This window comes from Gymnodraco acuticeps, unplaced genomic scaffold, assembly GCF_902827175.1.
Source record: "Gymnodraco acuticeps unplaced genomic scaffold, fGymAcu1.1, whole genome shotgun sequence".
In the NCBI taxonomy this organism is placed as follows: Eukaryota; Metazoa; Chordata; class Actinopteri; order Perciformes; family Bathydraconidae; genus Gymnodraco; species Gymnodraco acuticeps.
The window spans coordinates 6,826,536-6,853,208 of NW_022991180.1; the positions used below are offsets into that span (position 1 = coordinate 6,826,536).

Sequence of the window (26,673 nt, forward strand, 5' to 3'; positions counted from 1 at the left end):
GGGATTGCAGGGAGCCGGCCGCGCTACTCTCCATAGGGGTGTGTGACGCTCCCGGACTGGCGAGCCTGAGAAGGGGTGGATTTTTTGGAGGGGGACGGGATCCTGGAGGGCTCGACTTCCTGCCCTTTTTTACCTCCGCGGCTGCGTCCTCGTCCTGCTCTTTGGGAAGCTGGCTGGAGCTGCTGCCCCGGACTGGGGAGCTACGCTGGAGACCTGGTCCGAGAGCTATCGCCGCTGAGAGAGAGTGAGGCCTGGGGCTGTGGGAAAGCCCTGCTGCAGGAGCCGGGCGATGAGGAAGTCTTCCTCTGTTGATAAGCCGCTGTGGGGAGCCGAACCGGGATCGGAGACTTCCAGAGAAGGTTCGTGTTCCGAATTGTCCGAGTTGGACATCTTGAGCTAGTTGTTTCTTACGGTTTTTCTCACGAGAAGCAGTATTGTATTGCAACTACCATTGCGTGTGATCATCTGCAATGACAACTGACAGGGAGGAAGAGCAGGCATTTAAGGCATTTAGCATGTGCAGCGATTGGCTGCTGAGGGGTGACGCCCTCGTATTTAATGAGGGGGGAAGGGAGCCATAGAGTGACGTGTGAGTGACTCGAGTTAGGTCTTCCTTATTGAACTTGCGCTAAAGCTTTCATTATGATGATGTGATGTCTGCTTTAAGCAGCAGGTACATCTAGGAAAGTTGACATTCTTAAGTTTGCATGTGTCTACACTTTGGTTACTGAAACACAGGTTTTTAAATGAAAGAATAATGTGTTTTATGTAGACATGTACATAACAACCTATATGTGAAGCTTTATTATTTCTAATTGAATATACAATGGCTTAAAGTTTGCAATTACTTGTAGTGTAATGTTTTCATTATTAAACATGTTTTAGTCAGTGATGGTCTTTTGTTTAAAACATGTTTAACCTCTGGACCTTCCCCCATAGTCTACAGTACATTTTACTGTAAAGCGCACTAGCTGCATAGATATTAATAAACCTTCATGGTAATTCCTCTGATCGTCTACGCCTTACAAGGGAAGTATTTATAGGAAGTGGTTCATGCTTTTCTATATTAGCAAAGAAGGCTATGGTATCTAATCAGATCTGGTTTACTGCATCTATTTTATAAAAAATATATAGCAATGTTAAGTTAAGCACGTGAAAAAACTACAGAGGGGGGAGCTATAAACCAACGATCTATGTAAAGTACACAAAAAGACACGTACACTTCAAGAGCATTTATTTACCATATGCATTTGTAATTTAATTAAGAAAAACTGTTAAATTGAGCTGTGGTAAAACAACAAACTCTATATAGGGTATATACAGTAATTGGGACATGGGACTTAGAGGAGGAGGAGGAGGAGGAGGAGGAGGAGGAGGAGGAGGAGGAGGAGGAGGAGGAGGAGGAGGAGGAGGAGGAGGAGGAGGAGGAGGAGGAGATATTAAGAGTTGCAAAAAAGGAACGAAAGACTCAGTCTGTCAGTGATAGGGTTCATGTGGTTTAGCTTGACTCACTCACTCCCCGATATGACGGTTCAACTGAGCTTTCTTCTCATCTTCACTGGACTTACAGGTCAGGCACAAGAATCAAGGCTTAAAAACATATTTTTTGTGTATAATAGAATGAATTTCTAATATTTTGAATGCTTAATGACGTAATTGTTTAAACATGAGCTAATATGAACATCAACATTATGTAGGCCATCTAAAGGAAGAGTATTGATCATTTTTTATTTAACTTTTTATAATGTTGGGTTTGCTTTTATTGCAGGAATTCACAGCATAACTACAGTCAGTAAAGTGTCAGTGAGAGCTGAAGGTTCGATCACCATCCCGTGTCTCTATGAATCACAATACATAAACAATGTGAAATACTTGTGTAAAGGATATCTTTGGAACTTCTGTTCTGATAAAGTTAACACAAACAAACCAAGCAGTTCAGGAAAGTTTTCGATCTCTGATGACAAAAAACAAAGAGTCTTCACTGTGACTATAAATGACCTGACTGAAGAGGACACTGGTTATTACTGGTGTGGTGTGGAGATTAATGGAGGATATGATTCGGGAACAGATTTCCACCTGTCAGTCACAGGAGGTAAGAGTCTATTTATTAACTTTTCAAATATTTTGTAACATTTCAAAACTTCGATTTTACAATAACTTCATCGTTCTTATTTTTAAATAATGCTTTTACGAGATGTAATTTTATTAAATATATATTTAAACCAGGAGCATGTACCAAATAGGCTGCTTACAAGTTCCCATTGAATTATGTTTTCCTTTAAGGCACACCATATCTGTATGTGGATGAACAGAAGAGGACAGGATTCAGAGGAGAAGAAATAACCATCAATTATCACTATCATAACGTTGGAGATATAAAGTGGTGCAGGCTGGGCAGCTCCTGTGTGACATGGCCGAATGGATCGTTAGATAACTCAACAGTCACCATCAAAATCATTGATTACCAAGTTCTCACTGTGACTATGAGCGGACTGAGGACAGAGAGCAGTGTCTGGTATTGGTGTGTTAAAGGAGACTTACAGATGCCGGTGCACATAACTGTTACTGAGAAACAGCAGCAAAGGTGAGAGACTTTGTCGTTATCATGCAAATGTTGAAGTTTATACAAGTCTGTCATTCACATTGTATGTTTTTTATTTATGTATTCCTGCCGCAGTGTTTCAGGGAACTTAAAGAACTTCATCATCCCTTTGAGTTTGCTGATCTTCATTGTTATGGTGGCCATATTTATTTGGTTCATTTTCAAAAAGCACAGTAAGTCTATGCCGAATTATGCTCAATCCAAATAATAGCATTTTAATTATTGTGCGTTAATCATAAATATATTTACTATTAATGCAGATAACTGTGCATTATTGTCACTAAAAATACTTTTTTATTGCTTCACTTTTAGGACAGACCAAAGAAGAATCCCCAGCCACAATAATTGTAAGATATGATCATTCATTTCCAAATACATTTATTTACAAGAAAGGAAATTAATTAATTGTAAGAATTATAAAATTCAATATTTTACAAGAAAGGAAATTAGTATTAACTTAATTTCACACTACAGCAATTCTAAATCAAATAATACTTTACTGTACTGTCCCTTTGAAGCTACAATGAATCACTGTAGACAGCACATTAATACTTATTACACATGATGTATATTGTCATAATTACTAATACCCTTACCCTTATTCATACTATTTTCTTCTTTGTAAAAGGACAGTTAAACATTAGGCTTTTGGTTCATATCTGTCGTTCAAATTATGTCATATTTTAACACAGTCTAATGCGGAAGTAACATACAGTGCTGTCAAGAAAAAGAGAGACAGGTCAGGTAAGACAATGTGTGAAAACGATTGGCACAGAACATAACAAATTCGAATAAAAAAACAATTTAGTATTAGGTTTTGGGTAAACTCTTATGGTGATTTAAATGTTGATGCTGATTTAAATCAGCTGTTTACCCTAAAAAGGAAGAATTGTTCATGTTGATGGTTTGCAGCTTGGTCTCGCTGAAGAGGAAGTAACGTACAGCGATGTTAAACACATGAGAAGAGCTTCAGAAAAGGTAACCCTTAACCAATAAAAACACAACTTTTATTTCACAACAGGATTACAGAATTAGAAAGATAAGTTCTCTCAGGCAGCATTTATTATTTCATCATAAACCATTTGTTTTTTTGAAGCAAAATCTAAAGTGAAATTGTAAAATAGATCTGATTGTGTCCGTCTCTTCTTTCTTCCACAGTGGTCAGAAGCTAATAGAGATGTGGACGTGATGTACTCCTCTGTGGTCGCTGTAGAACGTCAAACTAAACAAAGGGTACATTTTCATTTAAATGTTGTTTTCTATGGTAATAGTTAAGCTTTTTCCCCACATTTCAATGTCAAAATAACAGTGTGTCTATGGGTGGCCATTGTTGTCTGTTCTGTTGGATGGATCATTAAACAATTTGGTACAGATGGTCTTGGTGTCCAAATAATGTATCCTTATGAATTTGGTGATCCCTTACATTTTCATATAGCGCCATAATCAGGTCAGAAATGTAGTTTGTTGACAATGACCAAATACTATGAAAGCATAACTAGGAAAGGGTGGGTCTCGGGGGTCTGGAGGACGGGTCTCGGGCAGACGGCCCAGGAGCAAGGCAGAGTCCATGGTGGGGAATCGGGCGGACGTCCCGGGGGCAAGGCAGAGACCATGGAGGGGCGAAGGCCACAGCAGGCGAACTCAGGGGGCCGAGCATGAGGGCGAAGGCAGCGGCAGGAAGAGTCAGGGGGCCGGGCCCGAGGGCAAAGACCACGGCACTCAGGGGGCCGGGCTCGAGGGCGAAGACCGCGGCTCTCAGGGGGCCGGGCTCGAGGGCGAAGACCAGACAGCTCCGGAGGCCGGGCAGATCCCGGTGTCGGCCGAACAGGAACCGGAGCCAGTGGGACAGGCTTCGGCAGGATCCCCCACGGAAGAAGACCAGGAGTTGGCAGGACCTCCGGCGAGACAGGTGATGGCGGGGCCTCCCACGGAACAGGACAAGGGGTAGGCAGGACCCCCGGCAGAAGAGTTGTCGGCGGGACCCCCAGAGGGACAGGACATAGGATTGGCAGGACCCCCGGCAGAAGAGTAGTCGGCGGGACCTCCAACGGGACTGGACGTAGGGTTGGCAGGACCCCCGGCAGAAGAGCAGTCGGCGGGATCTCCGACGGCACAGGACATAGGGTTGGCAGGACCCCCGGCAGAAGAGTAGTCGGCGGGACCCCCAACAGGACAGGACACAGGGTTGGCAGGACCCCTGGCAGGCAGAGATGTTCACAAGTCTTTTTTTGCAAGTCCAAGTCAAGTCTCAAGTCTTTGGTCACGAGTCCAAGTCAAGTCTCAAGTCTTTGTGGGGTGAGACTTGATCAAGTCTCAAGTCTTTGGTCACGAGTCCAAGTCAAGTCTCAAGTCTCTAAAAAATAAAAGTCTCATCTGGTTGTAATAAGCCTTCTATTGTCTGCTGCTATCCAGTCTGTTAAGAATACTGCACAGCTATATCTAAGAAATTCAAAGCATTTACTGTATTATTATCACTCCTATATCTATTAGCATACAGTATCAGTACTGATTAGTTGTTTGTTATATGATCACTTTAAACAGGCTATTGCAATGCAATATGAGGAAAAACATCACAGTTTAGCTAAATGCAAACAACTTATAAGCAAAACACTTCAGAATCAGAAATCAGTATCACAAATACTTTATTAATCCCCCGCAGGGAAACTGTGTTAAAAGTACTTAAAAGTAAACATTTGTTCTTTGCAACTAAAAAAGTATTGCTGCAATATTATCTGAAATATACTGAACTGGTGATATTAAAACATGACCTGTTCCAAAAGAGATATCTACCATTAACACCATTTACCAGCCAAATGCTGGTAAATCATGCAAGTGGCTGGTACTGTATGTTGCACACACCAGCCAAAAATAACAATGGCAATCTATTGAGTGGCTGGTAACATTTCAACATTCACTAGGCTAGCCATTTGGCCAGTGGACAAAAATGTTAAAATGTGACCTCTGCAACCGTATTGTTTAATTACACTGGGTCTCTAATTACATCTTTTAAGTCTACTATAAATAAACATATTCCTCTATCCTCTCACTCAAACCCAGTGTAATGGTAACCTGATAAACCTGTAACATTAACGTTACGTGGTCAACAATAAACCTGTAACCTGCCTATAAACCGACAGATGTATTTATGTATGTAACTATGTATTTTTCTACGTTTAACGTTAGCCAGTAGATGGTGGCAGCGGAACGTAATGATTAACGTTACCGACCTTTTTTATGTCATGTCAAGAGTTGGATGTCAACGCCACTCAACGCAAACAAGTGTGACAAGCAAACATTCACTCATCTTTTCAAATATTCAGTTACAAAGCTAGTAGCAAGCTAAGTTAACATTACATAGCTGATGCTGAGCTAAACATGTTTGCTAACCGTCCATATGCGTTAATGTGACTGACCTCTCCGGGTGAGTTTTCAAGTGCCTGATGAAATGTGACGTTGTTGCACCAGCATCCTTGATTTTAATATTGCAGACTTTGCAGTGTGCGCTCCTTTTGTTGGTGCCGCCGGCGTTTTGTTCGAAGTTTTTATAGTTGAACCTAATTACAAGCGGTACAGCTGCAGGTGTGCCGCCGGTCGCCATGGTGTTACCATGATGTTAATGTTAATGTTAAAGGTGGGGTAGGTAACTTTGAGAAACCGGCTCGAGATACACTTGTTGTTATATTCCATGGAATGCTCTTAACATCCCGATAGCCGGCCCGGCTAAAGTAACTGGATGGCCTACCTGCCTGTCAGCCTTCCATCGGGGCACAAACTTATCTCGTGCCCTCATTGGTCATGTGCGCGTTCGTGTGTGTTGGAGGAGGGGCTCTGTGAGGAAGTGGCAGATTTTCTCCGGTTGTGTATTTTCAAATTCTAGCGATCTCGAGCCGGTTTCTCAAACTTACCTACCCCACCTTTAATACGCCAAAAATAGAAAACACAATGATTGTTCACGAGTCCAAGTCGAGTCCGAAGTCTTTTGAGCAGGAGTCCAAGTCAAGTCTGAAGTCTCTGTGTGTGCGACTTAAGTGCGACTCGAGTCCGAGTCACAGACTCGAGTCCCCATCTCTGCTGGCAGGAGAGTAGTCGGCGGGACCTCCAACCGCACAGGACATAGGGTTGGCAGGACCCCCGACAGAAGAGTAGTCGGCGGGACCTCCAACGGCGCAGGACATGGAGTTGGCAGAACCCCCGGCAGGAGAGCAGTCGGCGGGATCCCCAACGGGACAGGACATGGAGTTGGCAGAACCCCCGGCAGGAGAGCAGTCGGCGGGATCCCCAACGGGACAGGATATGGAGTTGGCAGGACCCCCAGCGGAACCTCCAACGGCACTTGGGAGAGGGAACTCGAGAGGAGACTTGAGAGTTGACTTGAGAGGTAACTCGAGAGGGGACTCGATAGGGAACTCGATAGGAGACTCGAGAGAGGGCTCGAGAGGGAACTCGAGAGAGAACTCGAGAGGAGACTCGAGAGGGAACTCTCGAGAGGGCTCAAGAGGGAACTCGAGAGGTGACTTGAGAGAGAACTCGAGAGGTGACTGGAGAGGTGACTGGAGAGGTGACTCGAGAGGTGACTTGAGATGGGACTCCAGAAGAGACTCGAAAGGGGACCTGAGAAGGAACTTGAGAGGGGACTCGAGAGGGGACTCGAGAGGAGACTAGAGAGGAAACTTGAGAGGGGACTCGGGTAGGAACTTGAGAGGAGACTTGAAAGGGGACTTGAGAGAGGACTCAAGAAGAGACTCGAGATGAGACTTGAGAGGGGACTTGAGAGGGAACTCGAGAGAGGACTTGAGAGGGGACTTGAGAGGGGACTTGTGTCGGTCGGTACACCGACAGGACACGGGGAGCTGGCGTCGGCTCGAGAGCCGACAGGACACGGGGAGCTGGCGTCAGCTGGAGAGCCGACAGGACACGGGGAGCTGGCGTCGGCTGGAGAGCCAACAAGAGACAAGGTGCTGGAGTCGGCCGGTATGCCGACAGGACTCGGGGAGCTGGCGTTGGCCGGTACGCCGACAGGACTCGGGGAGCTGGCGTCGGCTGGAGAGCCAACAGGAGACGAGGTGCTGGAGTCGGCCGGTACGCCGACAGGACTCGGGGAGCTGGCGTCGGCCGGTAAGCCAGTCCTGGAGCCGAAACTGGAGTCCGGACCATGGCTACTGGGGCCGGTACTGAAGCCGGAACCATGGCTGCTGGGGCCGGTACTGAAGCCGGGACCATGGTTGCTGGGGCCAGGACTGGGGCTGGAACCATGGCTGTGTGGGACGGTTCTGTAGCCGGAACCATGGCTACTGGGCACGGAACCGGAACACGGAACCATGGCTGTGTGGGATGGTATTGGAGCACGGAACCATGGCTGTGGGGGCCGGCACTGGAGCATGGAACCATGGCTGCTGGGGCCGGAACCAGGGCCGGAACAATGGCCGCTGGGGCCAGAACTGGGGCCGGACCCGCTGGAGTACGGGCTGGAATCCTGGCCTTGCATCTTCCAGAGACCTTTTGGAAGCTCCGTGGACCTCCAAACGCCAGACGGGTTCCTGAGAAAAGGTCTGAGGCTGGAGCTGGAGCCGCTGGAACCGGAACAGAGGCCTGGACCATGGCTGTGTGGGCCAGGTAATCGAGCAAGGAATCATAGCTCTGCGGACCGGTACTGGTGCATGGATCCAGGGATGTGGAAACCGGAACTGAAGCCGGGATCATGGCTGTTGGAGCACGGGCTGGAATCCTGGCCCTGCGTCTCCTAGAGGCTTTTTGGAGACTCCGTGGACCTCCAACAGGACCGTAGTCGGATCCGAGGAAAGGGTTAGAAGCTTCGGACCAATCCTCAGGACAACTTGTGAAAAGTTGTAACCACTCAGGCAACGAACTCTTCAACCAAGTCATTTCGGCCACCTCCATTCGTGCCTTCTTGAGGCAACCCGGTATCACGGCAAGACGTGAACATGTGACGATTTACCATGCTGGGAGACGTGAAGATGTCACGATTTCGTCCCCTTCAAACGTGACAGCTACACGGTATTGTTAACCCATGTTAACCAGTGGAGAAATAACCGGAAATACCAAGCAAATGCTACCCCGACGTAATGATTTATTTTTTAATAGTCACACTCGATTACGGCGATTTTCTTGTTGCCCCAGCTGGTCGACACCTCTTTTAGCAGAAACAAAGGCTACATTAATGTATTAAATCAATGTTAATCCGTGCGTGTGGATGTGGAATTAACGGACGTGACGTTGTGCGATTGAGTTGCCAAGCAACAGCTTCGGTTCATGTTAATTTACAAACGATTCAACTACAACCGTAGTTATATTTAAAAACATGTTAGAAGGCCTCACAAAATACTTTAATGCACATTAAAATGTAAATGTGAAGGAATGTGTGTATAACAAAATACATCGGTCATTAAACGAAACCGGAAACAGACGAAGGCAAGATCCTCAGCTCGATGATTGGATGGTTATCCGCAATGCATGCTGGGATTTGGTGTTTATGTGATGTGAAATCTGAAAACATTTTTTAAAAATACAATAATACTTTATTCCGAGTGTGCTTGCTTTTCTCTTTGAAAGTCATCACATAACGGCATTGTAATACACGGTTCGGCTGCATTAAATATTACATACAGGGTCGGCGTCATGGGGGGTCATTCGCGGGCCATGCCCCCCCAAATGAGTCACTGTGCCCCCCCAACGCAGGGTTGGCAAGCCTTGCCACTTTGCGGTTTTTTTCTTTTTTTAATCATTTCAGTGAAAACGTTTCTACTAAAGGTTTTTTTTGTGAAATACATCAGAAATAAAGAATACAAATATAAAACACAGCCTGAGCTGTGCTCACTGCTGCTCTCTGATTGGTGTGTTGCTTGACCAATGACCCCCGACCTTTTGTTTGTTATCATTACGTGGCTGTGTGTTTAGATGAAAGCCCAGTGGCGATCTGTTCATCTGTTATACTGATTATACAGTAAAGCCATCGAAAATAATATGATATACAGTACAGTACAAGTACATGGGTCTCTGTGTTTCATTCAAGCTCGGCTCTGTGTGGCACGAGCACATTTTGTGAGTGCGCGAGTGGTAACGTGGAATGTTGTTAGCATCTGGTTAGCTAGCTATGCTAACGGATATAAAGGGCTGTTTCTACACCAAGGTGGAGGAGAGTCCTCTCCTGTCAGACTGAGAGGATCTTATAACGTCAGCTCAGTGAGGTAAGGACTCTCTCAGTGTTTAGATAGTTCACTTTAGTGTAAGTTATCTCAGTGGGTCTCAAACGGTTTGGTCACCATTTATGTAAGTATTTTCGAGGAATACCTTTATATGATCATTATAGTTGTTAAAGAGAGAATAAATGAAAAACGGGTATGAAATACTATAGGACAGTAACACAAGAATACAGTTTAAAAGGGGAATGATTAGTAAAATATCCATAAAGAAAAAGTAAATCTGTGTACAGTTCTGTTTCATATGGATGCTGAGAGATGTAGGCTATCCATAGATCTCTTCATTTTTCTCTCAAAGTGCACCAGATTGATGCATTTAACTTCAATATTTTAAAAATAATCTTCCCGGGGGAGCATGCCCCCAGACCCTCCGAGAGGAGGTTAGGTCCACTCCCACCTAAAACATGTTCACATGGATAGGATACTAAATACATTTGCACACTTTTTATATGGTGGCCTATGTCCATATCAAATCAAATCAAGTTTGATTTATATAGCACATTTTTCAACGATTTTTGGTCGAGCCAAAGTGCTGTACATATAATAAAAAATAACCTACAGTAAAGACACTTTACAACAAATACAACAGCACAGTTTGTGCAGAATATCAGTATGAGAAAACGACACCCTCTGTCCTTATATGTTTCTGTTTTGGTGGTTGTGCCACAACCGTGCATGTATGCACAAGTCATAGGTGCGCTATACAATAGCACTACACCCTGCAATGTGTGTGAAAGACAATAGACTTTTCAGCATGTTTTTTTAAATTGAAGTTGCGTTGGTGTTTGTGTGTTGGTTGTTGACGGCAGTGTGTGCCCCCCCTTGGTAAATGATTGCCCCCCCATTTGATTTGTTCTAGAGCCGACCCTGATTACATATCTGCCGTAATTCTCTATTTATAGAGCCCTGCTGAGAAGACTTCTAGACAAACAGGAGAACTGCCGCCAAAACTGAAGATGTGACGTGGATCATAAATATATAAGCAATTATACAACATCTTACATTTCTTTTCACACAATGCGTCTCCTTGCAGTATCAACACTAATTCGGCTGACTTTTATATTTGATCCAATTGGTAGATAGGCTGTATTTACACCATAACGGTGCAGAGCTGATAGAAAGGCACATCTGGTGGTTAAAGCACGTTATTGAATTTTATTATTTTATTATTAGATATTAATAGGATCCCTATAAAGTATATTCATTACTCATTATTCTCTACTAATAGTTCATTAAAGACTGTATATAATGACTAGTTTGCACATCCCTTTCAAGATTTCAAGATTTTCTAAGCTAAAGTTTATTGACATATCATATACACAACTACTGTGTAGTTATGCAATGAATGAAAAACTTGGGTCGCAGGTTCCTCAACAGTGCATTACAAGACATCTATCAATATGTGTGTATACTCCACCATTAAACTGTCATTCTGCACATTTCTTATACTATCTACATACATCTTATAAGAGTATAATACATATGTATAATATCAGTTTAATAATAAACAAATAATAAACAAATAAGTGCTTAAACATAGTTAACATTGCAGGAAAGCAATATATTAGACGTTAAGTACTTTGTCAGGCTTAATATTTATCTGTAGATACAAATGTCACTGTGTGTGCTGTGTGCTCTGCATGTGTGTGACCATTAAAGAATCAGAATCAGAATACCTTTATTAGATAACAACCTGTCCTTCACTGCAAACATCGCTGCTACAACCCGTTGCTGCAGATACACGCTTTACAACATCAGGAAGATACGTCCCCAGCTGACACAGAAAGCGACTCAGGTTCTGGTCCAGGCTCTCGTCATCTCCCGCCTAGACTACTGCAACTCCCTCCTGGCTGGTCTACCTGCATGTGCCATCCGACCTCTGCAGCTCATCCAGAATGCAGCGGCTCGTCTGGTCTTCAACCTTCCTAAATGTTCCCACACTACTCCGCTCCTCCGCTCCCTCCACTGGCTTCCGGTAACTGCTAGAATCCACTTCAAGACACTGGTACTTGCTTACCATGCTGCGAATGGATCTGGCCCTTCGTACATCCAGGACATGGTTAAACCGTACACCCCAGCGCGTGCACTACGCTCTGCATCAGCCAAACGACTCGCTGCGCCCTCGCTGCGAGGGGGACCCAAGTTCCCATCGGCGAAAACACGTGGGTTTGCTGTCCTGGCTCCAGGATGGTGGAATGAGCTCCCCATTGACATCAGGGCGGCAGATAGCTTGCACATCTTCCGGTGCAAACTGAAAACTCATCTCTTTCGACTCCACTTCGAGCGATAGAACTATTAACGAAGCACTTTTATACTAATAAAGGACTGGCTTATCTAAAGCCAGTTGAGTAGCACTTGAAATGTTTTTGCTCTATGAAGCCTGATGTACTTATATGATTCTGTTTTCTTCAAGTTGTATTTTGTTGGTCGAACGCACTTATTGTAAGTCGCTTTGGATAAAAGCGTTAGCTAAATGCAATGTAATGTAATTAGTTCCACAGAGGGGAAATGTGCAGCGTTACAGCAGGAAAGAGCCACAGACAGCTTAGTGTTGCATATCTTACATGCGTAAAAAAAGTACTAAGTTATAATATAATAAACAATATGCTAAAAAAAAGATAAAAAGTTACATAATTTTCAAAAATACAGATCAAAAACAAAACGGCATATATATTGATTTAGTGGCCAGGTATAAATTACACAGTTATTAATGGCATATATATATTGCACATATAGCACATATTGCACAAAGTTGGTTTGTATTTAGCAGCAAGGGGTGTTATAGTCTGTGTTGTGGTGTGTGTAGGAGGGTCTACTAGGGGCAGTGCTGGTTGTAAAGTCTGACCGCTGCAGGAAGGAAGGACCTGCGGTTTCAAGAGGGTTTCATCCCTCCATATTCTTCTTATTCAAAAGAAGACCTTAACCTAAAGTACTCTTTAATGTTTAAATTAAGCCTTATTAGTTTGTCTGTTTTGCACATCCTCTTATTAATATCTAATAATAAAATAATACAATTCAATAACGTGCTTTGACCACCAGGTGTCCCTTTCTATCAGCTGTGCACGGTTATGGTTTAAATACAGCCTATCTACCAATTGGATCAAATATAAAAGTCAGCCGAAATAGTGTTAATACTGCAAGGAGACGTATTGCTTCACTTTTAGGACAGACCAAAGAAGAATCCCCAGCCACAATAATTGTAAGATATGATCATTATTTTCCAAATACATTTATTTACAAGAAATGAAATTAATTAATTTCACACTGCAGTAATTCGAGATAGAATAAGACTTTACTGTACTGTCCATTTGAAGCTACAATAAATAACTGTACACAGCACATTAATACTTATTACATATGATGTTTATTGTCATAATTACTATTACTCTTATTCATACTATTTCTTTCTTTAAAAAGGACAATTGAACATTAGGCTTTTGGTTCATATTTGTCGTTCAAATTCTGTCCTTTGCTCTTTTAACACAGTCTAATGTGGATGTAACATACAGTACTGTCAAGAAAAAGAGAGATAAGGTCAGGTAAGACACTGTGTAAAAATGATTGGCACCGAACATTACAAATTTGAATAAATAAACTATTTAGAGTTAGGTTTTGGGTAAACTCTTATGGTGATTCAAATGATCAGCTGTTTACCCTAAAATGGAAGAATTGTTCATGTTCATGTTGATGGTTTGCAGCTTGGTCTCGCTGAAGAGGAAGTAACATACAGCGATGTTAAACACATGAGAAGAGCTTCAGAAAAGGTCATCCTTAAGCCAGGGGCGCCCAACCAGTCGATCGCGATCGACCGGTCGATCGCGGGGAGATTCCCAGTCGATCGCGAGATGTGTCTAAAAATAGAACAACAATATTCGGTTTTATCGTTAATGTCCTATAACATAATCTTCCTGTGCCAGAAAAATGCACTTGAACGCATCAAAGTTTTTTGATTGGCCGGCGTGACCCCATGTGTCGGGGCGTGGCTGGTGGGCAGTGCACTAGTTCTCATTCATAACACTCCGTTCGATGTCTCACTATGGGATGCGCCTCATCGCGGAGCAAACAGAAGCATCAATCTCATTACGCCAATCCTGATTGGCTGGAGATCTTGACGTCAGCGTCAGGGAAATCACCCCCTATAAGTAGCTTGCGCCACAACGCATGCGCCATTCAAACACCTCTTCTCGCTTCAGAGCACATCTCTATAGTAGCCGGACAAGCTTAACGGTCCACAGACTGAACCCAAATATAACCATTTCGGTCGACGGGCGCTCGCCGGCTACTCCTTCTGCTTCGCAAGAAGACGGTAATACTAATGCCAGTTAGTATTAAAATCGACCTCGCCGTTCTTTCCCCGGAAAGTAAGGTAAGGTTTTGATTTTTCTCAAGCTAGCTACGCACCCGTTGCTAGCTAACTTCCCCTTACTACCGACACCACGGTAGCGAGGACGCTTTTCTTTTTCTCTCTCACGGGAAGAAAAGGATTAGAAGTATATTGACACACCAGTCAATATTATTTGAGAACAAGGGACCCACACCGTCCCCTTTTTCTCCAGATTAAGGACGGGTTGGTAACACTTTTTCTCTCAACGACGTACCTGTTACGAGCGGGTCCTCTCCACGCCACGAGGCGAACAAGATGGACGCCTCTCCCCCTCACACCAGAGGAGTCAGGGACTCGAAGGCTCGGTCATGCGGCTGCGGGTTGAAGATAGCAGGCACAGACTCACACCAGGTCTGCCCGTCCTGCCTCGGGCTGAAACACGCCCAGGAGGCTATCGACAACCCCGGCTCGTGCGGGCATTGTGCCCTTTTCACCCGAAAAAGCCTCCACCAACGGCTAGCACACCAAGCTAGCTTGTTGGAACAGGACTCCCTCATGTCCACTGATTCGCCGTTTGGCAATCAAGACACGGGGGCGTCTGCTGCAGAGACTGAGCCCCTCACTATGTCGGTCTGGGGCTCACTAACAGCGGCAGCTGCGGAACCGGGATCCCACGCCGTGTCAGGCCGGGACCCGGTGGCGGCAAGAGACGCGGGAACGGAGCCCCACGCCTCACCAGGCGGGAGCTCCCGGCGAGACCTCACCATGGTCTCACCCGCGGGGAATGTCCTGGAATTAGACTACATGGGGGACAAAGAGGACGCCTCTGAGTCCCTCCTGTCTGATTCGGATGAGCAAGAAGAATATATCTTCATGTCATCGGCTCAAACGGCAAAGCCGGGAGCGATGGCTGCTCTCCCGGGCGATAGCACACCAGCTTCGCCCTGTCTGAGCAGGGACCTGCAGGCCGCGTGTGAGCGCGCTGCGTCCAGGCTAGACATCCCGTGGCCCGAAGGGGCCAAGGAGACCGCCAGGTCCCGTTACGAGGGGAAACATTCTCCCCAAGCAACAAGGACAAGGAGGCAACTCCTCCCGGTCTTCCCGGAGATGTTGGATGAGGTGTCGGTCTCGTGGAGGGACCGACCCTTTACCAACAAGGCCCCAATCCAGGGTGCCTCCTCCCTAGACTGCGACGGTATGGAGAGGCTCGGCCTGCTCCGCATACCGCCGATGGAACTGCTGGTGGCAACCCACCTCCTACCGAGGATGGGGCCATCACCAGGCAGGAACCCAACGCTGCCCGCGAAGGTGGATCGTTTCCAGTCAACCATGACGGAACGGTCCTACAGAGCAGCAGCGTTGTCCGCCAGGGCTCTGAACGTTTCCTCACTGCTAACCGCATACTAAGCGGAGCTCTGTGAGGATATGTCGAGTAATCCTGGACCGGCCGTTCTGGACGAGTTGGCCGCGGTCACAGACATTTGTCTCCGTGTCCAACGCTGCGCCGTCCAGGCCACGGGCAAAACAATGGGGATCATGGTGGTGCAGGAAAGAGCTAGATGGCTCAACCTCACCAATCTCCCAGACCGGGAAAAAGAGGATGTGCTTGACATGCCCATCGTTCCCGAGGAGATTTTCGGCTCCGCTCTTGCCTCCATGCAAAGCAGATGCGAGTCGAAAAAGAAGGAGGACGAGGCCCTCCACCTCTGCCTCCCTCGAAGGGCCCAGCCGCTGCCTTCGCAGCGGCAGCCCTTCGTCCAAGCTGCGAACCCTGCTCGGTTAAAAATACCGAAAGCGCAGAGGTCGCAGTCCGCCCAGAGTCCCCAGCCCAGGCAGGGGACGAGGGCGAGCTGGCCTAGAAAATCTCCGGTTCCGGCTGCAGCCCAGGCGCAGCCAACCCAGAATTTCGGCCAGCAGTCGAGGAAGAAGAAGCGAGCGGCGCGACAGCCCCTCCTTCTCCCCTCTGTGACAGAGCTGGAAGTCTACGGTTCCCCAGCTCTAAATGTGTTCCCGCCGCCTCGAGAGATGCCTCAACACCATCCTCAAGTCCGCATAAACACATGTCACACACTTATTGATTTTTCTGTCACAAATCATTTTCCGCTGACGCATCCAGGCTTCGAGCCAAGGGCGCAGCTCTAAAAAATGAAAAGAAAAACAATAAACAGCCCGTCAACTGTTCCCCTTCTGAGAGCAGCTACGGCATCTCTCAAAAGGCGGATTACAGGCGGGTCTGTGAAGGCACCACCGTCACGCGCATGCGCAGTGCCGGCTGGGGTTTTTAAAAGCACCACCGCCACGCGCATGCGCAGTGCCGGCTGGGGTTGTGAAGGCACCACCGTCATGCGCATGCGCAGTGTCGGTGGGGATTGTCGAAAGGGGGCACCACTGTGTTCAGACACTAGAGGGCCCCATAACACAACAAATAGAGACTCAGAGGGGAAGAGATGTGACATCTCCACTGGCTCTAAGGAGCATGCAGTGGAAGATGCTCACATCATCTGCTTGGGTTTTCAAGACAGTAACACGGGGCTACAGACTCCAATTCGCTGTCACCCCCCCTCGCTTCTCGGGCATTCTGCATTCGCAGGCCCGAGGAGAGTCATCCCATATTCTGGAGAAAGAGATTCTCTCTCTCCTAGAAAAGAGGGCTATATCTATTGTACCCGCCGAGCAGAGTCAGGGCGGCTTATATTCCAAGTACTTCCTCGTTCCCAAACGGGGAGGGAACGGAATTCGGCCAATACTTGATTTGAGGGCTCTGAACAAATATCTAAGAAGATATAAGTTCAGAATGCTCACTCACACATCTCTGCTGCGGCTCGTGCGACAAGACGACTGGTTCACATCAGTCGACCTGAAAGATGCGTATTTTCACATCCCAGTATATTACCCACACAGGAAATATCTGAGATTCGCATTTCAGGGGATCTGTTATGAATACAGAGTACTCCCCTTCGGTCTGTCTCTCAGTCCAAGGGTGTTTGTACGATGTACGGAAGCCGCGATAGCCCCGTTAAGACAACAGGGTATTCGCCTGGCGACCTACCTGGACGACTGGCTGCTTCTCGCACAGTCGGAGCAGGAGGCTGTTACGCAGACGAATGTCCTCGTAAAGCACCTGCTCAACCTGGGTTTCATAATAAACACAGAGAAGAGCATGTTGTGCCCCGCGCAGACTATACTCTTCCTGGGTTTACACCTGAACTCGGTGCCCTTTTCAGCTCGCTTGTCAGCGGAAAGAGTGAAAGCTTTCAGAGCTTGTCTCGCTCTTTTCCAGCTGCGCAAACATGTTCTCTTCAGATCATGCCTGCGATTGCTGGGGCTCATGGCGTCAGCCATCCTGGTCGTACGACTGGGACGCTTACACATGAGGGAGTTTCAGCGCTGGGTGGCCGCCCTAAAACTAAACGGTTACTGTGAAATGCGTAATGGCACTGCGCCACTGGCTGCACCCGACTTTTCTAGTACGAGGTGTGCCTATGGGTGCTGTCCTTTCACGGAAAGTGGTCACCACGGACGCATGTCTGACAGGTTGGGGAGGTATTTATGAAGGTCGCCCGGTGAGGGGTCTCTGGAGCAGAGACCTCCAGCGGGCACATATAAATTACCTGGAGCTTTTAGCGGTGTTTCTCACCCTAAAACGCTTTCTGCCTTTCCTCAGGGGACATCACGTCCTCGTGAGGACAGACAATACGACCACAATATCGTATATTAACCGCCAAGGGGGTTTGCGTTCTCACCAGTTACACACACTGGCGCGCAAACTTATCCTATGGAGCGGTAGGCGTCTCCTCTCTCTGAGAGCGACGCACGTACCGGGAGTGAGGAACCTCGGGGCAGATCTACTGTCCAGAGGTATACCACTTTATGCAGACTGGACTCTACATCCAAGGATTGTGAGCCAGCTGTGGGTGCGTTACGGCAGAGCCGCGGTGGATCTGTTCGCATCGAAAGACAACGCTCAGTGTCAGCTGTTCTTTTCGATGCGCGATCTAAATGCACCGTTAGGCGTGGATGCACTCGCGCACAATTGGCCCCCGGGCCTTCTGTACGCGTTCCCACCCCTGGCTCTGATACCCCCAACTCTGGCCAGAGTGAGAGAGCAACGCCACACACTTATCCTGATAGCTCCGCACTGGCCAGCTATGTACTGGCTAGCGGAGATATGTCAGCTGCTGTGCGGGCAGCCATGGCAGCTCCCACTACGCAGGGACATACTGTCCCAAGCGGGGGGGGCGATCTTTCACCCACACCCAGAGCGCTTGGCTCTATGGGCCTGGCCCGTGAGTGGTACAATCTAAATACAGTGTGACATGACGCTGACCCTGGCAGCTGCCAAGCGAGCCAGTGGCACTCATGCACTATCTGTACAGTTTTCATGCACTCAGTTTGCCCCAGGGCAAACAGAGTGTGGTTGAAGCCTGACCCTGCCTTTATCTTAAGGCGGTCGGTTCGGGGTACCACATTTGACATTAAGGCATCCTCCCCGCCACTGTATTCCTCCGGGGAACAGCGGCCGGATTTGCCGTGTCCAGCCCGTGCTTCACGCACGTACAGGGACAGATCAAGGGTGCTTTGTCATAATGACCAACCCCTTGTGTCCTGGGCTAACCCTTATAAGGGCAAGCCTGTTACTAAGCAACGGCTCTCCCACTGGTGTGTGGAAGCAATTGCTTTGGGGCTCATACGAGTCAGAGTTCGCAGGCACCCTCGGGTCCGCGAGCTCTTTCGACTCAGAGTCTGGCTGCATTCTGGACTCTGTCCAGGATGTCTCCCATCAAAGACACTTTTGTCTGCCTCCTAACAGGCTGGACGTTCTGCTCCCAGTGTGACTCAAGCAGTGCTGGGCACCTGGTTGAGTCAGAGCTCTACCTGTTAAGTTCTGGTTGGTTTGGTGATTTTCGAGATAAGCTCGTCTGGCAATACGGGAGCTACAATTTCCCATAGTGAGACATCGAACGGAGTGTTATGAATGAGAACTATAGGTTACTTGCGTAACCCCAGTTCTCAGAGTAACATGAAGTGAGATGTCTCACCAGACGGCCCTCCTTGCTATGGTGAAGCGAGAAGAGGTGCTTATTTTGAATGGCGCATGCGTTGTGGCGCAAGCTACTTATAGGGGGTGATTTCCCTGACGCTGACGTCAAGATCTCCAGCCAATCAGGATTGGCGTAATGAGATTGATGCTTCTGTTTGCTCCGCGATGAGGCGCATCCCATAGTGAGACATCTCACTTCATGTTACTCTGAGAACTGGGGTTACGCAAGTAACCTATAGTTCGCTGATGTTGTCCGTGTCAACTAGTGATGGGAATTCCGGCTCTTCTTGGTGAGCTGGATCATTTGGCTCGGCTCACCAAGAAGAGCCGGCTCTTTCGGCTCCCAAACGGCTCTTCAGTTTACCACATATTATACCTTTTAATTAAATCAAATGTAGCCCTGTTTTGACTAATGATTTATATGTGTACACACATATATCACTTAAATTATTCAATACATCCTTTATACTGAAGTATTCAAAAGTAAAAATGACATGTTTAATATAAATGATTTGCTGTCGCCAAATGTTTTCATTGCATTTACAGACCCGTGTAACTCTCTGATACCACCCAATGAATGCACTGACTTGCTTGTCGAACCACGCTACACAAAACAGATAGCAACACCTATAAAAACTATTTTAAAAAAGGGGCTACTGTATGAACATTTTTAAATTATATTTAAAGAAAAGGCCCTGACAAAACAGCAGGGCTCTATTTCAGTAACTATTAGCTATAGAAAAAAGACAGCAACAGCCGACATCAAATCTTTGCTGAGCCTAAGGATACTCATAAATAAATAACATAGTGAAAATAAATATATTGCAATGCTCAAAACAGCAGCATCCAACCGTCTCTAATCCTTGGATATTACATGTCACCTGCATGCATGCACGGAGCAGCTGTAGCGCGGAGATCATCATCATCATTCTGTCTTGTATTACTTAAAGTGGACCTATCATGCTATATTTGAACAATATATTGTAGGGCCATATCTATATAAAGTATATGTTTCTGTGAGCTGCAGCTGACCACGCCCCCCTGCAGGAGAGGGCAGCATGCTCTGAGATCAGCTGCTGGGCTGTCAGAAGAAGGGGAGAAAAAGAGATCTCCCTCCTCCGTGTTTTATTCTTATTGAAGTAAGAAGAGCAGAAACCCTCCTTTTTACGCAGCGGTCCAGACATAGACATCAAACGGCGACACATATTCAGTTGCCAGTTACTTTGGCATTAGGGCAGGGATATCTAGATACTTTCCAAAGTTTGACATAATGAATTGTGCTACTTTTAAAGCAAGCAACGATGTTTTCAAATCTGTAATCAAAAAGCTCCTCAAAAACACTCGATGCAGTTCCTGCCGTTGCTACGTTAGTTCAAACAGTAACAACGGACTATATTTCTTAGCGGATGCATGTCAATTTAAATACATACAACTCAATAAATCAATAAAATCATTTTCTAAATCCATAAAAGCATTTCAATTAATATTGGGAGTCATGTCGTTAATTTGTTGAGAATGTGGCCATGTAATAAGCGGGATAATTTGCACATTGCATAATGTGTCTTCATGGCGATCTAGATCCCTCCGCAAAAAAAAAAAAACCGGCTCCTTCGCGGGCGCGAGCCGGCTCCCGTCGTTCACTTACAAGAGCCGGCTCTTTGAGCCGGCTCGTTCGCGACCGACACATCACTAGTGTCAACAGGAGTGAAAGTCCGCACACACACAAGACCGCAATTATGGCAGAAGCAAAAAAGCCCAAAATATATAATTTTCACTCCGAGTTGGAGGATGATTATTTTTGTATCTATTCCAATTCAAAGTCCATCTGTCTCATCTGCAATGCGAGCATGGCTTTATCGAAGAAGGGTAATTTAGGAGCGGCATTTCAAAACTGCACAAACGCTGCGAGACGGAATTCCCTCCTAAATCTGCCCTACGCTCCAAAAGGGGAGGGGCCTGAAAGGACAGCTAAATGCACAGCAGTCCATTTCCACCAGGCCCAACAACAAGAGCAAGGCTGCTACCATAGCATCTTATCGTGTCAGTCACGTTCTTGAGAAACACATGAAGTCTTTCAAAGACGGCGAAGTTGTGAAAGAAGCTTTCCTGGAGGCTGCCGATGCGCTTTTGGGGGACAGTAAAAAATAACAGAAGCATTTCAACAGGTTTTTGACATAATAAAAACTCAAGTTGGATACCGTTATTAATCAGCTGTAAGTTTTAGTTTGTTTGAACTTATTCATTATAATTATTGTACAAAATGGTATAAGAATGCAAACATTAAGATCTGTTCTGTTTAAATTGATTATAGTCTATTATCAATTCAGGTTAAGAAACTAGTGTTGCTTGCATCCTATTTTTAAAGGCATTTATTTGTATAATCTACTAAAATGCAACAAAAAAAGGGTTTGATTCTATACATTTTGTCTTTTTTATTGCACTTTGGCAGCAGATTCCTGTGTAGCTTCAGATCTGAGTTGTCTTATTAGTAAGCGTAATTTATACTTTTGTAGCAACACTATTTTTATATAATGGCAAAGAAAGGGTTCAGAGTCTTTTCTTTTGTCCTGTGTCATATGTGGCAGCACTGTTCAATGTTTCTTGAAAACATTACCCACTGTAGTATGTGACATGTGAATAAACTTCAACTCTGTATCAACAGCACTGTTGTATAACTTCAGTTAACTACTTGTATGTGTGTAGATTAGAAATAGGTAAGATAAAGGATCTGCAGTATTTTATGAAGTATTAATCGTACAAAGGTCAGTTTTATACAAGTAGAAGTGTGTATTTACCTGGTAGTAGGCTGTCAGTAATGGCTACGCCTCTCTATTTGGACTGGTAGATCTCGGCAGACTGGCAACTTTAAAAGTAGCTCTCGGTTCAAAAAAGGTTGGGCACCCCTGCCTTAGAGTCTTTCTTCAATTGAACAATAGCCTTGTCCAGATTGTCAAACCTTACGTTACAGGTTTCTTTAACGCTTTGTATTTCAGAAAGCAATTGATTAGCCCACTTGGGGACGTGTTCCTCTTCTCCAAACATATCCGCCATGAGGCCGCTGTCTTTCTTTGCTCTAGCTCTGGTCAAACTACTGCCGGGCATTTAGACGCAGATGTTTTTACACACTAATAGAACTGACTGCGCATTACACTTTGAGACTTTCAGTTTTGGTTAAATCATAGTTAAGTCTGATTACCGCCTGCACCCGACTACTCCGCTCAGCTCGCCGGTGTCATCACGTGATCCCCCGAAATTAAAAAAAATAAAATCTTACCAATACTTTACCTCTGTCTCCCGGGTCGTGCAATTGGGTCCTATATCCTGAGTGTCTGAGTTCATAACAAATATCTCATCTGTAAATGACGTTCTTTTTTTCTCCAACACAGGCTGAAGGGGAAGTAAGATATGTGAGAACATCTTCAGGCGAGGTAACCCTTAACCAGTAAAACCATTACTTGTACAGCACTAAATAAGTGCACGAAAGAGCATATAGGTTAGTGTATTTTAACTTTCAAAATAATCAACTTTCAAATGTTCCGCTGCTAGTATTGAATAAATAGGGTTTCTCTTTGATATTTCTTCAGTTATTTCATTTTGTATTTTGTTCTGCAACAGGTTGAAGCAGAAGATGAGGATGTAACAAACAGCAACATGGCTAGTTCCAGGAAACTTGAGAATATGACCCCTACCCTTGATTCACTGGAACTTATTTTGTAATGATGTTGTTGCAACTTGTTATCATCTGCTCTTTGGTTTTGCAGAAACCTCTTACTTCTTTTTTGGAGGGTTTGCACCTTCTGCTTTTAGTTATCTCCTATACACAGCTGCAACATATATATATTTTTTAAAGTACTGACTTGGGCCAAGTTTCCCACGATCACCTTACATCCAAGAGTCAGGTTTTTTTGGTATCCATCCAGCAAAACCTACTTATTTATTAACAAATGTATCCTGAATTTCCCCACGGAGATTAATAAAGGTCCATCTTATCTTATATTATCTGAAAAGCTTTCTACACTCTTCAAAAAAATGTTGTTTCAGAACCAAACAAAACATTATCATTTTATTTTTCATTGCTGTCTTTTATCATGTTTGTTATGTTATGTTTGGTATAAAATGTATGATATTAAGTTACAAAGAAATAAACATACACACACAATAATCAAACAATTGATCTGCCGGTTTCTGTTGTCTTCCTCGTCTTCTCCCTCTTTTTGTCTAATCATCTCTTCTGACTGAAATGTCACTTCCATAATGTCAGTTTTGCAGTTTCTAAATAATCTTTCCATTTTTTATTAATGGTGCGGGTTTAACACAAGCCTGAAGTTCAATATAGAAAAAAAGACATTCACCAATAGGTGACTTGTACATTCAAAAGATTATAGGAACTGCCACTGCTCTGTTTCTTGTTCAAAATGCTTAAGGTTGATGTCCTCTTTAAGCAGCAGGTTAATCAATGAAAGTTTACATTCTTAAGTTTGCATGTGTCTACACTTTGTTTACTGAAACACAGGTTTTTTAAATGGGAAAAAAAGTATGTGTTTTATGTAGACATGTACATAACACCTTATAGTTGAAGCTTTACTATTTATATTTGTAATTGAATATACAATGGCTTAAAGATTGCACTTACTTGTACTGTAATGTTTTAATTAGTAAACATGTTTTAGTCGCTGATGGTCTCTTGTTTAAAACATTTGTAAACTCTGGACCTTCCCCCAAAGTCTACAGTAAATTATACTAAGTGCACTATGCATAGATGTTAGTAAACCTTCATGGTAATTCCTCTGATCGTGTACACCTAACAAAGGTAGTATTTATAAGAAGTGCTTGGTTACATTACAGTATAGCCTGTATCAAAATCCTAATGAGGGTGTGTGTGACTGTGAGTAAGTGTATGTGCGGGCATGCGTGTGCGTCAGTGTAAATGATTGTGTGTGTGTGTGTGTGTGTGTGTGTGTGCGCGTGCGGTGGGGGCGTAGGCCAACACACAGTCTTTTGGTAATGTCACATCCCAAATAAATCAGGTCTCTTTTCTTTTAGAACTTTCTCAGCTTCCTTGGGTTCTTTGAATATGAAAGTCTCCTCGTTGATGGTTACGATGAGTCTGGCAGGTGTTGTGAGTTTTCATAGTATGTTTAATACTTAAAACGAAAGTTAGTTATAATCAAATATAATCAATTATATTCTTGTATAACTCACAATGAAAAATACTTCATATTTTAGGTTTTTCTATAGTTACAGTATAAACAAAACAAAGTGGTTTGTTTAGGTTGAGTGTGTAAGGTCTATGATTTATGGGTGTCTCTGAAGAGAGTAGGCTGTTTTCTCCCTCTCCTCTGGCAGCAGTTCACAGGGAGGGGGGCTCCAAGCTTAAGGAGAAACACATTATGCCCCGGCCACACGAGGACGAAAACGGCCGTTTGCGTTACTGTTTAGTGTCATATAGACCATTCGGCCACACGAGGACGACCGCATACGGCACTAAACGACTGAGGAAACGATAACGGGTCCCAAGGTGGATAGAACGGCATACGCAACGCTCTGGGGGGTCAAACAGCTCCGTGTGTGCGCCCTATACGATCATTTTCTGATAATGATTGCGCAATAGCCCCGCCTCTCCCCACCTCTGCTGCTCACCTCCGCGTACCCCGCGCCATTGCTGATGTGTTTCGCCACCAACAACAACAACAATGGCGGATCGCAGAGTTGCTATCGTGCTCCGGACGCTACTGACCATGCTACAGTTCTTTGTGCAACATCTACAGCAGACTTACACATCCGGGGGGGATCTTACTCGCTGCTTTTGTGGATATGTACTGCAGCTTCAGCGATCATTTTCTGATAATGATTGCGCAATAGCCCCGCCTCTCCCCACCTCTGCTGCTCACCCCCGCGTCAAAGTAAACTGCACACTGAATTCAGGTTATTTATCTTTCTCTCGATATGGACATAAACGCGAGTGAAGTCTAATCTGACAGGACGGAGACACCTCTCAAACTACCTAAACTAGTTATAAATATGTTTATTTTTACTGTCGGCCGGGTCACTCATTACTGGATCAGCTGCTGCATGAAACAGACACTGGCGCTGTCCGAAGAGAGGGAGGCTCTGTGTATTTATATTATTATATTATATAGAGTCATTATTCATTTGTTTTAAAGCTCAATAAATAACAAAGAAGACCTTTGACCGGCACTTTTATAATTTTGTCGGAAGATTTAAACTTTAATACACGTTGACTGGCGAAAAACTCTGCCCGGTTCCCTCGGCCCCCACCGCGGAGAATAAACAGAAGGGCAACCATGACAACCATGCTTCTTCGCTGCTTTTGTGGAGGAAGTTACAGCGCCACGTACAGGCTCCTGCATATGTACTGCAGCTTCTCCAGCGGTTGGAGCTAAACGGAGCGGTCTCGTGTGGGCAGTCAGAACACTCCCCGGTGAACACAGTCACAGACAAACGTCGAACCAACACTGAACACAGGAAGAGACAAGACTAAATACAGGGAGGGGTAATCACAAGACGAGAAACAGCCGGGCAGGGGAGGAGAAACACAAGGGCCACAGGTGAACACAATCAGACAACACACCAGGGAAACTAACGACAGGAGGAAAAACACAGGGAAAAGGACCAGACAATATACCTGGGGTTACGTAATGTAACCCAGCTTCTATGAGTATAGGCGCAGCCCTCTAAGGCTATCGCTATTGGGTAATCCCCTCTGCACGTGTGCAGCACTGACAGACTTATTCCACGCCCACCTATGACGTGGGCCCCACCTCCAGGCTCACTTCCGTATAAATAGGAAGTAGGCCCTACAATCCACTCCAACAGCTTTTCTTCAGCTATTCGCGGAACCAGTGGGGCCCGAACCTTAGAGGGCTGCCATCTTTTTCCCCTCCGGCTCGTCGCCTGCAGATCCTGTCTCTGCGGCGGAGGAGCGGAGACCTGGGACGGAGCCCCTGCAGCTGCCGAAGGGCGATTCTGACGCCGTTGCTGTTCGCGCCGCTGTCCGCGCTGCCCCCGTTGAGACTGTTGCGGGGGCTGCGGGTGCTGTCGTTGCTGCCGCTGCTGTCGCTGAGGCCGTTTGTCCCTAAGCCAGCTAGCGTGACGCCTTATGTCATCTGCCTGCTCTGCCGCAGATTTCATAGTCTCCACCATGGTGTGGAACTGTGGTCCAAATAGTCCGTCCGGACTGATTGGAGCCTCCAGCAGATCCTTTCCTGCACCCTCCAGTATATTCCCCTGCTGTAGCCAGAGATACCGGTGGACCTGTGTCGCCCATGCCGCAATCCGCGCCTGTGAGACTGCGACTGCTGCGCACAGTGTAAGTGCAGTACTGGCCGCCTTCCCTATCTCCTCAGCCTCCACTGAAGACATCATTTTTGACCGCTCGGAAATTTCCACCATGAAGTTTGACAGCAACGCTATATTGTTCGCCGCCGCTGACGCCTGAAACGCACACTGGTGCATTCTGTCCGTCTGT

The 26,673-nt window shown here is 45.6% G+C and overlaps 1 protein-coding gene across 1 annotated transcript; it reads left to right on the forward strand.

Annotated features, from left to right (window-relative positions):
- The first annotated feature begins 1,524 nt into the window (after positions 1-1,524).
- On the forward strand, positions 1,525-26,643 carry LOC117560805. Its single transcript, XM_034237857.1, has 9 exons — positions 1,525-1,570; positions 1,769-2,092; positions 2,284-2,584; positions 2,678-2,775; positions 2,915-2,949; positions 3,515-3,580; positions 3,761-3,835; positions 26,106-26,349; positions 26,552-26,643. Exons 1-9 carry the CDS (start codon positions 1,525-1,527, stop codon positions 26,641-26,643), a joined length of 1,281 nt encoding a protein of 426 aa, XP_034093748.1.
- Positions 26,644-26,673: the final 30 nt, after the last annotated feature.